General features: G+C 53.1%; 2 protein-coding genes across 5 annotated transcripts in view; both read right to left on the bottom strand.

The window, feature by feature from the left end:
- Nucleotides 1–1,073, bottom strand: part of DIP2A (disco interacting protein 2 homolog A) — a gene marked incomplete at its 3' end in the record, with an annotated part of 122,968 nt that extends 121,895 nt beyond the window's left edge. For all 4 annotated transcript variants that reach the window (XM_084264263.1, XM_084264264.1, XM_084264265.1 and 1 more), the window contains exon 1: nt 944–1,073. In XM_084264263.1, the coding sequence (XP_084120389.1) occupies nt 944–1,040 (97 nt within the window). In that variant the 5' untranslated portion in view covers nt 1,041–1,073. The remainder of the gene's footprint in view (nt 1–943) is intronic.
- Nucleotides 1,074–5,454: 4,381 nt separating this feature from the next.
- The window catches only part of PCNT (pericentrin), a gene marked incomplete at its 5' end in the record, with an annotated part of 103,236 nt that continues 91,776 nt past the window's right edge, over nt 5,455–16,914 (bottom strand). The window contains 5 exons of the mRNA XM_084264961.1: nt 5,455–6,950; nt 11,495–11,622; nt 12,518–12,629; nt 15,062–15,150; nt 16,419–16,651. Of these exons, the coding sequence (XP_084121087.1) occupies nt 6,907–6,950; nt 11,495–11,622; nt 12,518–12,629; nt 15,062–15,150; nt 16,419–16,651 (606 nt within the window). The 3' untranslated portion in view covers nt 5,455–6,906. The remainder of the gene's footprint in view (nt 6,951–11,494; nt 11,623–12,517; nt 12,630–15,061; nt 15,151–16,418; nt 16,652–16,914) is intronic.

Here is a 16,914-nt window from a genome sequence, read left to right as displayed (position 1 = left end):
TAACTAACTGCCTTGGTCTCCTCCATCCCTCACGTGCTCTCCTGCACCACCTGCCTGTCTGCAGAACAGGCCACACTAGGGAGCCAACATGGATAAAAACCAAACCCAAACCCTACCAACAAAACAAGCCTAACTCCCACAGAGATCACAGAAGAACCGTGAGGACCAAACCCAAGCCTGGAAGCTGAAGGAAGGTGACCGTACCTTTTGGGGCCACCACACCAACAGATGGGCCCAAGTACCTTGTCCCAGCGAACCCTGGCTCAGCACCCCAGCTTTGCCACCTCCGGCCAAGGGCTCCTGAGCTACAGGGGCACAGGGAACGTCACCATATCCCCGCCTGTGAACTTGATACACAGGAAACCAGAAAAACGTTGGGAATTGGAGATACAAAGGGGCAGATTTAATATTTCAGGAGTCAGCATTAAAAAGCACGAGCCGAATCCCCCGCAGGGGTACTACCAGGGCACCCAGCCGCACACTAGTGCCCATGCCTGTGCCAGCTCGGCCGAACGCTAAAACACCTCGCGGCCGCCCGAGAAGGGGCCTCCGCCGCCGCTTCCAGCCCAAGGCCGGCGGCCGAGGACGCGGGGGCCGGGGCCGCCCCCCGCCGCGGTCTCTCAGCCGCCGGGAAAGCTCCCCCTCCGCCTGAGGCGGGGGCCCGGGGAGAAGGGCACAGGCCCTCGCCGCCCACAGCCCGGCTCCCTTCTAAACGAGCCGGCGCACCCGAGGGCTGGTGACGGGAGAGGAGCTCCAGGGGGACGAGGCTCCCGCCACCCCCTCCCCAGGCCCCTCGGCGGGACCAGGCCCCCGCCCCAGGCGGACAACGGAAACGACCCGCGGGCTTCCTGCCGCGACACCGGCCGGGCCGTAGACGACCCCGCCTTTCCCCAGCCGCAGCCCACCCCCCGCCCCGGTCTCCCGGTCCCGCGGCCGCACTCACCCTCCGACAGCTCCAGCTCCAGCTCCGCCAGGCTCTCGCGCACCTCGGGCGGCAGCGGCACGGCGTCCAGCGGGCAGCCCCCGCGCTCCGCCGCCATGGCGCGGCCGAGGAGCGGCGCGGGCCCCGCCGAAGCCGCCGCCAAACGCTGCCGCAGGCGGGGCCGGGGCGGGAAGCGGCGGCGGCCCCGGGCCGGGAGCGGAGCGCGAGGAGGAAGCGCCGCCGCAGCCAGGGACGCGTGCCCCGCGCGAGGGGCGGGGCGGGGCGGGGCGCGGCGCTTCGAGGCCGCCCCGCGCGCGCGCTCCCCCCGGTGGCGGGAAGGGGCCGCGAGGCGCCAGGAGGCGCCGCCGCCCGGGGAGCCGCCGGCCCTGCCCGCGGCCGCGCGAGGTCGGGGCTGGGAACGGGCCGCGTCAGCCTCCTCCGGCTCCTGCCCGTGCCCTTCCCTTCGCTGCCTGCTGGCCTCCCCTCCCCGAAAGCGGCGGGACCGCGCCTTCCGCGTGTCCTGCTCTTTCCCCGCGGCGGGGAGTGGGGAAGGCGGCAGAGCCCTGCGGCCGCTCCCGCTGTCAGCGTTTCCCCGGAGCGGGCGCGGGGGCCTCCGCGGGGCAGAGCGGTGCCGGCCGCGGGGATGTGAAGCGGCGCTCGGGCCCGCGCCAAGGAAGGGAACCAATGAAGTCTCCTTCCCGGAGCACACCCGCCCGGGGCGCTCCGCAGGCACCGGGGGGAAGCGGCTGTACCGGGCGCAGCAGCGTGCGGCCGGCGCGGAGATGGGCTCCCCCCCCCCCCTTCCCCACCCCCCGGTCCCCGGCATTCCCCCCGCCCCCGGAGGGGCAGGCAGAGGAGAGCGCGGGCCGCTGCCAGCGCCCCTGGCCGCAAGGACTGCTCGGCTGGTGACAACAGCCTCCCGGAGTCACACCAGAGCAGCAGGGAGAGGGCGGGAGGGGGGGAGGGAGGGAGAAGCAAGGGGCCGGTTATAGGTAACGGGAGCAGAAAGTGGCTGTTCTTCCAAGCTGCTTCTGGGTCATCTCCTCTGAATGGAGCACTGGATTCTCCCACTGCTGCACTGACCTGTCATCTGGTGGGTGACAGGGTGGCCATGAGCCAGCAGTGTGCCCTGGGGGCTGAGAGAGCCAATGGGATCCTGGGGGGCATCAAGAGGAGTGTGGCCAGCAGGACACAGGAGGGGATCCTCCCCCTCTGCTCTACCCTGGTCAGGCCCCACCTGGAGTGTTGTGCCCAGTTCTGGGCTCCCTGGGATAAAAAAGCCAGGGATGTCCTGGAGAGAGTCCAGAGGAGGCTACAGAGATGATGAAGGACCTGGAGCATCTCCCCTGTGAGGAAAGGCTGAGTGAGCTGGGGCTGTTCAGCCTGGAGAAAAATAGCCTGAGAGGGGATCTGATCAATGTTTATCAATATCTGAAGGGTGGGACACAGGCGGACATGGCCAGCCTCTTCTCAGTGTCTGTGGGGACAGGACAAGGGGCAATGGCTGCAAGTTGGAGCACAGGGAGTTCCACACCAACATGGGGAAGAACTTCTTCCCAGTGAGGGTGAGGGAGCCCTGGGACAGGCTGCCTGGGGAGGTGTGGAGTCTCTCTCTCTCTGGAGATATTCCAGACCCATCTGGACACTGACCTGTGTGACATGTCCTAGGGAGCTGCTTTGGCAGGGGGTTGGACCCGATTGAGCTCTGGAGGCCTCTTCCAACCCCTACGGTTCTATGATCCTGTGATTCTGTGACCTGGAAGATCTGCTGGTGTGAACACCTGGCTGTCTCCCCCCTGAGCTACACTAAGGGATGCCATCGTCTGTCCGCCTTCCGCAGGCCTCGAGCGTGGGCCTGGTGAACATGAATGCCATCCTGTCGATCTCCTGATGCGTGGAGATTCACAGCTCCCTTGTTTGACAGCTGCACCGGGCTGTGGGTACCGTGCTGTCGTGCAGGAAGCCACACGAACCCATGTGAAACCTGTGTGGTTTGTTTTACAGCCGTCATGTACACAGGTGGAAGAGAACAGTGCTCACCTGACGGCCTCCACAGCAGCTGTTCTCAGAGTAAACAAACTCCAGCCATTCTGCTGCCATCCCAGGAGCAGGGTACACCAGGGATACTATGTGGGTGCTGCTGCCATGCTCTTCTGCAGCACTGCCCTCAGGAGGCAAAGGTGCAGGGACAACACTCACTGCGGAAGCCTGAGAGAGCTGCACTGTCCCTGCCCTGCCCCACATGCGATACCAACGCAGCCTGGTCCCCCCAAAAGGAAGAGCTGTTTCTGATACAAGTTATTGTTGGTAGAAAAGTGTTCTGGGGTTGCGTGGCTGGGTTCTGGTGGAGGAGGGGGGCTGCAGGGGTGGCTGCTGCAAGGAGCAGCCAGAAGCTCTCTGCAGGCTCCACAGAACAAACACCAGCCAGCTCAAGGCCAGAGTTGCTGCTGACCAAGGCCGAGCACATCAGTGATGGTCACAGAGCCTCTGGGAGTCACAGTGAGGAGAAAAAAACCCATCTGCAGCTGCTTTGTGCCCCCTGTATCGATCTCAGACAAACACCAGTATCCATTTGTCAAACATGCTGTAGCCAAAAGTCTCTCAATTGGCTGGAGTAGAATAATCTGCCTCCGGAAGAGGTTTCCTGATATCACAAGGTGAAACACCACGTACATTTCAGCTGTAGAGACTTCACCTTTCCAGCATCTTAAAGTATTTCTGTCTTTACAATTCTGCCTATACATTTTCTGGAGAAAAAAGGAAGAGAAGAATGAATGTTGGGTTATCCCAAGAAGCATTTGGCTTCCGTGAAGTACCACAACAACAACTACCACAGGGAGTTATCACACAAGTCTTACTCAGCAGGATACAGGGAATCTCCCATTTTTGCACTTGGTATGTTAAGACTCAGAATGGTGTACTACCAGAACACCTCTCCCCTCCCCTTCCCACCAGTAACTTACCTCATGTCTGGAACTGCCTCCTGAGCAGGTACCTACAGTGCAAGGTACTGGGCAGAGCTGAGATGTGCAATCAGGAGCTTCACTTACCTTTGAAGCAGATAGAGTTTAGGGTGCTTGGTTGGCTGGTTTTGCCAAAAATGCATAGTTAAACAAAGGTCCCGAGCCTTCTGAAGTACAAAAATGAAGCCAAAAGGACCCAGACTACACCAGACAGTGCTAGCAGTGTCAGCAGCACAAGAGCTGCATTAAAAACTGACAGTGCTTGCAAGCTTTGCTTATTTCTCTCCTATCCCAGCTATTTCCATTTTAGAGTGAACTTAATTTCTACTTTCCTGCATTGACTCTGTTTATGTTCCCATCTATAAACACTAGTCTAATCCAGATCTATTTTGGAACACAGATGCTCCAGCCTGCCAAGTGTCAGAAGCAACTCCTTTTCCTTACTCTCAGAGCCTCTCCTAAATTGAGGGAGAGGCAAGGGTCCAGCCAGCTGAGTTCAGCTGTTTCCAAACTCCTAAGATTTCCAGGAGTGGCTTAGTACGCTTCTGTCTTGCTAGTTCCCACATGGGAACCAGTGCCCGTTAATCCCATAAAGGTATTACTGAAATGGTCAGCAGAACCAACCCAGCACCCCAGAGCAGGGTGGGGGGACACCCCAGGCAGGATACACCCACAGCACAGTACAGTCAGACCACCACAGGTCACACTGGAGGAAAACCTAACATGCAGTTGCCTTCCCAAGCAGGCACAGATAATTTGCTCTGCGTTAATTCTGTCTGACTGAACACATGCAAAGCTCAGTCACAGAAGAGCTCAAGGAGTGGTGGCTTCACGCTGAACTGGAATGTGCTGAGAAAGACTGAGGGAAAGAGGGAGGAGTTACTCAATGTAAAACCAGAAGAGCATACCCTAGATTCACAGGTTACATGTATCCCCTCTGCTCTGCCCTGGTCAGGCCCCAGCTGGAGTATTGTGGCCAGTTCTGGGCTCCCTGGGATAAAAAAGTCAGGGATCTCCTGGAAAGAGTTCAGAGGAGGCTACGGAGATGGTTAAGGGCCTGGAGCATCTCCCCTGTGAGGAAAGGCTGAGTGAGCTGGGACTGTTCAGCCTGGAGAAAAGAAGACTAAGGGGGGGACCTTATTAATGTTTATCAGTACCTTAAGGATGGGATGCAGGGGGAAATGGCCAGCTCCTTTTTCAGTGCTCTGTGGAGACAGGACAAGGGGCAATGGCTGCAAGTTGGAGCACAGGAAGTCCTGCACCAACATGGGAAGAACTTTTACCCAGTGAGGGTGAAGGAGCCCTGGGACAGGATGCCCAGGGGTGTGGAGTCTCCTTCTCTGGAGATATTCCAGCCCCATCTGGACGCCGACCTGTGCAATATGAGCCAGGGAGCTGCTTTGACAGGGGGTTGGACCCTTCCACCCCCTGTGACTCTATGATCTTTGATATTTGGCAGAGCAGGTTAGCTCTTCCGCTAGTGAGAGTGATCCTACAGAAATACCAACCCCCAGCAAGAAAGGATATAGTAAGGTGGAAACAAACACCCGTACAATGGAAGCATTCTCTCATAAAACACCATTTTAATAGCTTTTTTTCATTTTTTACAAGGAATCCAGCTATACACTATAGAAAAATAAACACCAGAGACTCTTTGCACCATACAATACAGCGATGCAGGCACGCTTCAGCTGCTAACCGAGCAGCAATTTCACAGGCGAATGTAAAACATCGTTTTTAATGAAAAGTAATTTCCTCTTGAAGTACTAAAATATAACATATACATATTTAAATGCTGTATTTTAGTATTTGTATGTTTAAATACTAAACCATAGCATGTGTGCATCGCACGAAGCGCAGGGAGGGGTGATCTGGCACTGAAGCTCTGCCGGCTCTAGAAGCGTGGGGCCCTCATTCTACCTGAGCCTTGCAGCAGCATGGCCAGCACTCGATGCCAGCCCAGGCTGTGGCTCTGGAAGGGACCATCCCTCCCGTTGGTGACCGCTGCCTCCACCCCAGCAGAGCTCCGCAAGGCTGTGGGAAGCAGGTAGGACTCTCTCGTGGAGCAGAGGTGGGTGACAATCTAGTCTGCACAAGGCGTGCCCAGGCAGAGGTGCTCCTGTGACAGGTGAGGGAGCTGCAGCAGATGGTCAGAAGGCTGCACAGTGTCACAGAAATGGGGACTGATGGCTGGACTCGAGTGCAGCCTGCACTGAAGCCACAGCCTGGGGCCAGATCGCCCAAGCTCCCCCACCAGCATGTCCAGCCACAGCCGAAGCCAGCAGTGGTGAGAAGTGGACAAGGACTAGGGTGAGGAAGAGGAAGAAATCTCCCTCAGAGCCACAGGTGCCACTGTAGAACCACTTTGTGGCTCTGCAGGAGGAGGAAGAATCGGTAGTGGGAAGGTCCTGAGACCTCAGTGAGACAGCAAGACCTGTGCCTCATTGCAAAAGAACTTCTGCAACTGAAAAAAACCTGAGGGGTGACAGTGGTGTGTGACTCACCTCTGAGGGGTGCGGAGGCACACGCGTGTCACCCCGACCTACTATCTGGAGAGGTCTACTGCTTACCCAGGGCTCACACCAGGGATGTGACAGGGAGATGGCTGGACCTTGTGCTACTATTGCTGGACCACTGCTACTATTCCCCACAGGCACCAGTGACACAGCTCTGAGCAACCTGAAGAGTATCAAGAGGGATTACAAGGCACTGGGAGCACTGGCGAAGGACTTGGGAGCACAGACAGGCTGGTGGTGGAGTCTCCATCCCTAGAGCAATTTCAAAGATGACTAGATGTGGTTAGTAGTGGCTGTGAGGTCAGGGTGATGACTGGACTTGATCTAAATCTAAAGGGTCCCTTCCAACCAAGACAATTCTATGATTCTATATAGAACACTGACAGGAACACACTGCCCTTTATTTAGCTGCACAAGAGATCACAAGTGCCTCCATTCGCTTTGGGCCAACGCGGAAGCAAGCGGTAACTCAGAGGGTCACAGACAGGTTTCAGCAGCCTTCTCATCACTTCTCCATGTTTCTCTGGCGAGGTGGGCCTGGAACTTGTCCTAAATTTAAATAAAACAAACAAAGATTAGGAAACTGCTTGCATCATGAAGCAACAGGGTACAGTTAACAGCAGTATGCAGTTTCCTCACTGTGCTTCCTACGAGCCGTGCTAGAAGCAATTCCCACTTTCATGAGCCACCCAGGAACAGTACAGAGCAAGAGCAGAGAGCTCATGCACCTGCCAAAGCCAACACTTGCACATCAGCTGGGCTTGTTCAGCCTGGAGAAGAGAAGGCTGTGGGGGGACCTCATTGCAGCCTTCCAGTCCCTGAAGGGAGCAGAGAAACAGGAGGGGAATCGGCTTTTTAAAAGGGTAGACACTGGCAGGACAAGGGGGATAGAGTGAAGCTAAAGGAAGGAAGGTTTAAATTACATATCAGGGGGAAGTTTTTTTACAGAGAGAGTGGTGAGGGGCTGGAACAGGCTGCCCAGAGAGGGGGTGGATGCCCCATCCCTGGAGGTGTTCAAGGCCAGGTTGGATGGGGCCCTGGGCATCCTTGTGTAGCTCCAGGCCTGGACGTTGGTGGCCCTGCCTGTGGCAGGGAGTTGGAGCTCTGTGATCCTTGGGGTCCCTTCCAGCCCAGACCATTCTATGATTCTGTGATCAAGACCAGTGCTCCATCCTTGGCACTTCACATGCAGCAACAGGACTCCTCCAATCAACTCTACTATTGCAACGCTTCGATACATGTTCTGCTGCTGGACCAAGCCTTGTGACCCAGTAGATGTTCTGAGGTTCATTAGAAACTTGGAAATCATTTTCGCTCACAGTAATCAGCCTGTAATTCCTGACATCATCGTTTCAGTAACATAAAAGTTATAAAAATGATAAGCACTGCCCACCAAATTGCCATGAATTGTGTCCCAGTTGTGTTACACCCATGCAAAATCCCCTTATTTCTAGGAAATGCTGCTGGGTTTCAGCTCTGAAGTCTGTGTAACTATCTCTATCAGCCATTAACAATTGCAGCATTTGGCAAAAGACCACCTCAAACTCCACAGTCAGGGTGTTAAGGCTTCAGGTAAAATGCTGCCAAGAGCAGCCTCAGAGTTCCCACCTGGAAGTGTGACTGTAGCTGTTGATGTTAGTGGTAGTGGCAGGGCTAGGATCTGTAAGCAAAGCTGGCCTCTCCGTTTCTTTGATGGTTTCCTCAGTTTAGACTAAAAAGCCTTTCCCCAGAGCCATCAGCCAGCCAAGATTGCTCTCTTTTCAGAGAAACATGCAATTTTAAAGTTGAATTTTTCAAAGTTAACACTAAAAATGTGTTCGGAATGCAACGTGGAACCATTAAAAAAAAGTCTGCCTCAGAAGTCAACTTCAGAATCATTAATTCTGCTCAGCAGTAGGGTCAGTGGTCACCATCAGGGCTCTGTTTTAGGCCCAGGTCTTTTTAACACTTTCATGAACGACCTGGACTCAAGACTAAAGGGTGTCTTAACTGGCAGATGACACCAAACTGGGAGGAGCTGTTGACTCTGCTGAGGGTGGAGAAGCCTCACAAAGAGACCTGGACAGACCAGAGAGCTGGGCAACCACCTGCAGTGTGAAGTTTAACAGGGCAAGTGCCAGATCCTGCCCCTGGGAAGGGGCAGCCCTGGCTGCACCCCCAGCCTGGCGGGTCAGGTGCTGGAGGCTGCCTGTGTGAGAGGGGCTTGGGGGTCAACAGCCAGTTACCCATGAGCCAGCAGCATGCCCAGGCACCCAGGAGGCCCAGCCGCATCCTGGGGTGCATCATGGCCAGCTGGGCCAGGCAGGGATTTTCCCGCTCTGCCCTGCGCTGGGGCGGCCTCACCCTCAGTCCTGGGGGCAGCTTTGGGCACCACAGGACAAGAGGGACACAAACTACTGGAGGGCAGCGAGGATGGGGAAGGGTCTGGAGGAGGAGGCTCACGAGGAGAGGATGAAGGCCCTGAGGTTGTTGAGCCTGGAGAAGAGGAGGCTGAGGGGAGACCTCACAGCGGTCTGTGGCTTCCTGACAAGGGAGTGCAAAGGCAAAGTGATCTCCTCTCTTTGGGGACCAGAAATAGAACCCAAGGGAACAGCATGAAGCTGTAGCAGGCTGGGTGTCAGGAAGAGGTTCTGTACTGAGAGGGGGGTCGGGTGCTGGGACAGGCTCCCCAGGAAAGGGGTCACAGCCCCAAGCTGGGCTGAGGGCAAGAGTGTCTGGATGGTGGTCTCAGTCCCATCTCTGACTGGGCTGGGCTGTGTGGAGCCAGGACTCCATGGGCCTTACAGGTCCCTGCCAGCTCAGGAGATTCCAGGATTCTATGAATTACTAATGACTTTTACAAATCACAGGGAAGCTGCTGAGCAAGAACAAGACCATGTGCCTTGTACAACACAACGTTCAAACCTGGTACCAGAGAGGAGCCAGCAGAGCAGATGCAATCTGAGAGAGCATCTACAATGACTGCAGCCAAGAACCACCATTTAATGCTGTGATAAGCAACCAATTCCCATCCCCTCTCCCTACAGAGATGAGCTGCTGACAGCAGAGCCCAGAGAAGTGCCCAGCAGAAGGAGCACTGGTGACCAGCAGAGGTTTTCCAGATCCAGTCAGGTATTTGTCTCATGGCAAGAAGCCTATATAAAGCCACACAGCTTTGGGCAAATGCTGAAGCACAATTACAGGAGGCAAGTTTGCTGGGGAGCCAGTGGTTCAACACAGCCAAAGAAACACATCACGTGTTCCTGCAAGTTGTGAAGGAACTTGCACGGCCCTCCCATGGTGCCAGAGCCCCATACCTACCTGGTAATATCCCCAGCCTTTGGCTGAAATTATGGGGAGCCCAAAAGCAGCATGACAAAGCACACCCAGTGTGGGACAGGCAGCCAGAAGTAACATGGGGAAGGAACCAGACAGAGCTGATGAAAAGGACAAAGGCTGGATGAAAGCATCCAGGGTGTTCTCAGACCTGGTGGCCCACATTAACTCTGACCAGGTGACTGTTGTGCTTGGCCCAGCCCACACTACACTGCAACCTGAGGTCCAGCTCAGCTGTTTGCATCCAGAGATACTGATACACTGAAGGAGGGTGAGACCCAAGTCTCAAAAATAGCAACACAGTGGAAAACACTCCTGACAGGAGATGATTTAAGGATGATGTGACAACAAGATATAAATTCTTCCCTGGGACAAGGAATTTTTGTGATATAACAAGAGCAAGTAACTAGAAGATTAAACTACAGACATTTAGTCTAAAAATGAGGTGGAAATGTTTTACATAGCAAAGATAAGTGCAACTAGAATCCTTTGTGTACTCTTTGATCCATCTTAGAACTAGATGGCTGTTTCTAACAGACTCCAAGTTTATTTTAAATCTGCAATAGAAAATAAGGAAGCAATAAATACAGCTTGTGCTGCAGAGGAAGCACCCTTCAGCTATCAAAATGTTTCTCTCTGACTTCAAAGCAAATTTACTCCATAGACAACTTAATTTAAACGACAACACTTGCTTATTTAGACAATGCAAGGAGCAGGGAGGAAAAAAAATCACATTAAATTATTCAGCCTTATCTCTGAACAACTTCAGTAAGAACTTATTCTGAGAAATCACAGAATCATGGAGCTGCAGGGGTTGGAAGGGACCTGGAGAGCCCATTGCGTCCAACCCCCTGCCAAAGCAGGGTGCCCTAGGACATGTCACACAGGTCACCATCCAGACAGGGCTGGAATATCTCCAGAGAAGGAGACTCCACACACCCCTGGACAGCCTGTCCCAGGGCTCCCTCACCTTCACCGGGGAGAAGTTCTTCCCCAGATTGCTGTGGAACTCCCTGTGCTCCAACTTGAGGCCATCACCCCTTGTCCTGTCCCCACAGACACTGAGAAGAGGCTGGCCATGTCCCCCTGTGTCCCACCCTTCAGATATTGATAAACATTGATCAGATTCCCTCTCAGGATGCTTTTCTCCAGGCTGAACAGCCCCAGCTCACTCAGCCTTTCCTCACAGGGGAGATGCTCCAGGCCCTTAACCATCTCCATAGCCTCCTCTGGACTGTCTCCAGGAGATCCCTGGCTTTTTTATCCCAGGGAGCCCAGAACTGGGCACAACACTCCAGGTGGGGCCTGACCAGGGCAGAGCAGAGGGGGAGGATCCCTTCCTGTGACCTGCTGGCCACACTCCTCTTGATGCCCCCCAGGATCCCATTGGCTCTCTTAGCCCCCAGGGCACACTGCTGGCTCATGGCCACCCTGTCACCCACCAGGACCCCCAGGTCCTTCTCCACAGAGCTCCTCTCCAGCAGGTCATCCCCAGCCTGTGCTGATTCCAGCAGTTATTCCTTCCCAGGTACAAGACTCTACACTTACATTTATTAAACCTCTCCTGGATTTTCCCTACCCAGCTCACAGAATGCCACATTTGGACTGGTTTTAGATAGGACTCACACAACAGTTTCATTTCAGAGATTTTAGTTTTCTCCTTCCCCTCAACAATTATAATTTTTAATGAAAAATTATGCTCTTTACATGCTTTAAGTGGCAGTATGTAGAAAGAATATTGCAATAAGCAAGGTGAGGGGTAGAAAGGTGGTTCCTACTTGCTTGTATATCCCCAAGTCTTTGCTGGATAACCTCTAAGTGATGGATGTATTCCATTAATGATTGTTCAGGATCCTGATGAGGCACAAGCGACTTCTCTGAAGGTGAACTTGTAGATGGATGTAACCTTAAAAGGAAAACACATTATTTTATTCTTCTCATGCTATCTTCTCAGATAAATACAGTAGAGCTACACTCATGTGGGCAGCAATTCAGTGCAAAGCAAACAAGAGGAGCAGGAGAAACCATCACCACCCAAAAGTCACATATAAACCAAACCAGACTGGGCATCTGTGTCTACAGGACTGTTTTGATAAAAGCTGGAGTCTCTTTGAATGGTTCTCTAAGAACTGCACTCAGAGAGAAGTCCCAAATAGCCACATGAGAGGAGACCCACATGTGTACATAGGAGGACTGATGAGGAACACACTGCATCGAGGTGCATACCTCCTGCTCAGAAGGTAAAATGCCACCTTGAGATGCCACCAGAGATGCTCTAGGCCCCTCATCATCCTCGTACCCTCCCCTGGACTCTCTCCAGCAGCTCCCTGTCTGTCCTGAACTGGGGAGCCCAGCACTGGACCCCCAACTCCAGCTGGAGCCTCACCAGGGCAGGGCAGAGGCTGAGGAGAACAGATCTTCCCCCACCCACTGGCCATGCTCTTCTCAACACCCCAGGTCCCATCAGCCTCTTGGCCACGAGGACACACTGCTGGGCATGGAGAGCTTGTGGCCAACCAGCAGGTCACCCCTAACTGTACCGGTGCCTGGGGTTGTTCCTCCAGAGGAACAGGACCCTGCACTTGGTGAATTTACTGGGTTCCTCTCCACCCAACTCTCCAGCCTGCCCAGACCTTGCTGAGTGGCAGCTCAGCCTTTTGGCATGTTGGCCACTCCTCCCAGTTTGGTATCGTCAGCAGATTCCTCTTCTTCAAGTCCCGACTCCAGTAAGAGGTTAGGTTACATTTGGGTGGGGGAGCACCCATCAGAACCATTACCATGGACAGAGATTGCAGACTGACCTGTTGTGTGAGGAAGAGGACCTGGCCGAGCTGGTTCTGTGGCACAGCCCAGTGTCCCGGGTAGGGGGAGAGCTGAGATGAACAGCCAGGGGCTGCTGCTGCTTCAGGGTTTCTGTGTTAAACACAAACTGGGTTAAAATTCCACACTGGGAACCAAGCAAAGCAGTTCCTCTAAACACCCCCAGTAACCCCACACCAATTCCAGCAGAGCACAGTTGTGTTTGGTTTGAATGCAGCTAACAGCACTGTGTGCAGTTAACAGCTCATCTGTGTGTGTTTCCAGCTGGATTTAACCCAGGTTTGGCATTGTCATGTTGAACAACTGCTCCTGCACATGGGGAACTGGAGCTGCTTTCCTTCTCCAGGCTCTATCAGCTGTAGCTGTAACCACACAGTAGATGTTCCAGTAGCCCACATGAGCCAAGTGAGTTTTCCCAGAAATTATAGTTAGAGCAAACAACAGGAATTACATGTTCCTGCTGACCTCTCCTCTCTGACTTTGGAGACATCAGAGAACAGTGAAGGTTTGGGGAAGGGCTTGGGGTGGTGTTCTCATTACAAGAGAAAAAAACCCTTGAGGTAAGTCCTTTCAATCACAAAAAAGAAATCAAATCCTTCTTAAGGCAGATGCCAGGATGCTGTTCTGTAGGGAGGTAAAACGCCCAGCTGCATTCCAGGATGCAAGTTTCCCAAGAACCACACCACAGTGGTTTTATGTAGGAAGCTGGGTTGGGGTTTTTTTTAAGTATTTCCAGCAACTTGGAAACAGTGAGGATTATGTAGTTCCAGGTAATGACAAATGCCCTGTTTCATCTGAATTTTGTTTGATATCAAAAAGCCACAAGAACTGAAATATTACATAAAACAGGACAGTTCCATCATACCATCATACTGCATTAAGATGTTTGTTCCAATCCTCACCACCTCATCCACACAGGAGCCAGAGGAACAGTCCTTACTGACCTGCATCAACCCACCCACCCACCCACTCCATTTTCCCACCTCTGACTGCACTTGAACTTCTCCAGAGAAAGCAGTTGTGGGATATCTGCCATCAGATTAATCATAGAGTGGTTTGGGCTGGAAGGGACCTTAAAGATCATCCAGTCCCACCCCCTGCCCAGGCTGCTCAAGGCCCATCCAGCCCGGCCTTGGACACCTCCAGAGAGGGGGCAGCCACCACCTCCCTGGGCACCCTGTGCCAGGGACTCCCCACTCTCAGAGTGAGGAATTCCTTCCTAATATCCACTCTAAATCTACCCCCTGCCAATTCAAAGCCGTTCCCCCTCATCCTATCACTCCAGGCCCTTCTAAAAAGTCCCTCCCCAGCTCTGTTGTAGCCCCTTTGTGTCATACAACAAGGCACAGACTCCAATTGCGGTGGATGGACAACAACTTCAATAACTGAGCAAACTGTTATCCCCTCTGGGTGGCTGACCCAGCAGCCTCGAGTCCAGTTTCAGGACTTTTCATGAATAGCAGAACCACAACATTCCTATACAAAAGGTTGTCCCAGGGGGTCTTTCCCTCTGCACCTTCCTTACCATGACAGCACACACCCTGCCACCTCCCTGCTAAACCAGCACAAATTCACATCTCTACATGATCCTCTTTCCTGCTTTTCCTCTGGCTTTTGCAGCTTCTCTCCAACAAGCAGAACTGTCTCTTTTCCAGGGCCGCTCTCCATTTCCCACACCCCTTCAGGGACTGGAAGGTGCTAGAAGAACTCCCTGCAGACTTCTCCAGGCTGAACAAGCCTGGCTTCACAGGAGAGGTGCTTCAGCCCTCTGAGCATCTTTGTGGCCTCCTTTGAACCAGTTCCAACAGCTCCATGTCCCTCTTATGCTGGGGACTCCAGAACTGGACCCAGCACTCCAGGTGGGGTCTCAGGAGCAGAGCAGAGGGGCAGAATCCCCTCCCTTGACCTGCTGGCCACACTCCTTTTGCTGCAGCCCAGGATGGGGTTGGCCTTCTGGGCTGTGATTGCACATTGTCAGTTCATGTCCAGCTTCTCATCACCCAGCACCCCAAGTCCTTCTCTGCAGGGCTGCTCTCTATCACATCATCTCCCAGGCTCTTAAGTTTCCTCTGAGCCTCTGGAACCACTTAAATCCCTTTTTCACCCCTGGTAACCCACCACATCTCTTACTTTGCTGCCACACCTACCCACTGTAATACCATTATGTGTGTGTTTGTGCCTCCTTAACTCATGGCACTAATCCCCATTACCAGCAGCATCCAACTGTACAAAACCCAATTCTCTGCTGGGTTTTATGAACACAGGACTCTGTTTTGCAGCTCAAGCAGCTGCAATGAAGGGAGAAGGGGAGGAGGAGCTTGCTGTTGCTGTAAATGATAAATTCTGAACTATTTAAATTGCAATTTCTTACAACACCCCTGGGAAGCCAGCACTGCCTTCAGGAAACACAGAAACACATTTGTGGTGACAGGTTTTGCCACATTGGTGATTGTCTTTGGGGTTGTTTAGAATGATACTGATCACTAGAGGGAACTGTTGATTGAAGCAGCACACCAAGGGCTTACCTGCATTACCTCCTGCACTGAGAGAAACAGCTTCACCCTGCGTGCTTCTCCTGCTGACCTTGTTCCACTTTTTCACCAGAAACTTTAACCTTGGCAACAAAAATGTGCACAATCGTTAAAAAGAAGCAAAAATACACACTGAATTTTAACATTCAGACCTTTGTTGGCATAAGAGATATTGAAACAACATCTTGGGAGAATGGAGGAAGAATTATTCAAGTTTAGAAGGCTTTAGAATGGGCTTATCCTTGTGACTGGGGAGATCCTGAGGGGACCAGAACATCTCTCTTATGAAGACAGGCTGAAGGACTTGGGAATGCTTAGCTTAGGGAAGACTGAGAGGGGAGTGGAATCTTATCAATGCTGATAAATCCTCGAGGGGTGGGGTCAGAAGGATGGGGTCAGTCTTTGTGTCCAGCAAGAGGACGAGGTGATGGGTACAAACTGGTCTATATCAAGTTCCACCTAACCACGTGGGGGACCTTTTTTCCTGGGAGGGTGGTAGAGCCCTGGAACATCATTCTGGGATTCTGTGTGACTCTGCAGTGACCTCCTGATGGATGGAAAGGTTTGCTTGGTTTGGCACTGCTCCTCCACTGTCCCCAACCTGCAGAGTTCTGTGGCAGCTCTTCCTGCCTCAGAGGAGCAGCTGCAGCTCGCTGTTCCCCCCTCCTTGGGCAGCGCTATCATTACAGCATCCATGAAGGCCTAAAGCATCCTGTGGTGTCTCCTGAAAGTCTTAAACTTGTGAGGAACTGACCCAAACCCCCAGTCCCTGCCCCTCCCTGGGCCACAATGCTGGGGAGAATGGAGAGAACTCAGGAATAAAGTTGAGCCCAGAAAGAAGGGAGGGGTGGGGGGAGCTGCTTTAAGCTCCCGGTGTCACTGGGGGTGCAGGGCTGGGCCATCAGTTAGAGAGTTTCTGTCCTTTACCCCGTGCTGAGTCTGTCCTGCCCGTGCTGCTGACTGCAGGATGGGCTCTCCCAGCCCTTATCTCACTCCTCAGCCTCTCAATAGATATTTTCTCCCCTGCCCAGCTGAACAGGGCAGTGACAGAGCGGCTTTGGTGGGTGTCTGGCCTCCAGCTGGGGTCAGACTGGAAAGGACATGAGTTCAGAGCGGGCATGAACTGATGATTCTCAAGCACACTGCAGCTGGCTAGGTCTTAAGGCAGCTTTTCCCTAAATCCTTATTTTTGTATGCATTCAGCTTAGCACTGAGCCTGAAACAGTGGGTCAACTACTTTTGGAGGTAGCTTTTGCTTAATATTCATGAAGAACATACCACAGGAACTATAATTTCTTTAGATGTCCAAGAAAACACCATGTATGGGAGACAATGAGTGTTTGGGCTTTACCTTGACACGGCAATGACCGCCCTGGCTGCACATCTGAACCTGGTAACAGGACGGGAGCTGGCAGGCTGCAGGTCTGCAGGAGAGGGGTAGATTCCCATCCGTGCTATCAGAGCCAGGGTTGCCTGCTCACAGTCCTGAAACCCACCGAGAAGCAGCAAGAGGTATTTCTTCTGATAAACCAGAGCCTTTCTGAAGCTCTCTGCTCTGAGGTACTTCCTATATAATCTCTGCAACTGGGAAAAGGAGGGGAAAAAAAGGAGAAGAAGATCCAATCTGTTACAATTTAGCTACAGAAAGCTCAGAAAAGTTAGTTGCTGTTTCCAGCATTATCTCCCATAATTCAGCAGTAGGTGGGTAATCTCAAACTTGTTTTGCTTCACAAAGCTGTGGAAAGTGATTTCATAGTTATGAAGCACAGAAGCAGTGACAGCTTCTCTCTGAAATTAAATTAGGAGCCACTCTTTGTGTGACAGACTCCATGACTCGGCCAGTTTTG

This window comes from Gallinula chloropus (genome assembly GCF_964237585.1).
Source record: "Gallinula chloropus genome assembly, chromosome: 5".
NCBI classification, from domain to species: Eukaryota; Metazoa; Chordata; class Aves; order Gruiformes; family Rallidae; genus Gallinula; species Gallinula chloropus.
Note: the sequence above shows the minus strand (reverse complement) of the source record. Positions and strands in the feature narration are given on the sequence as shown.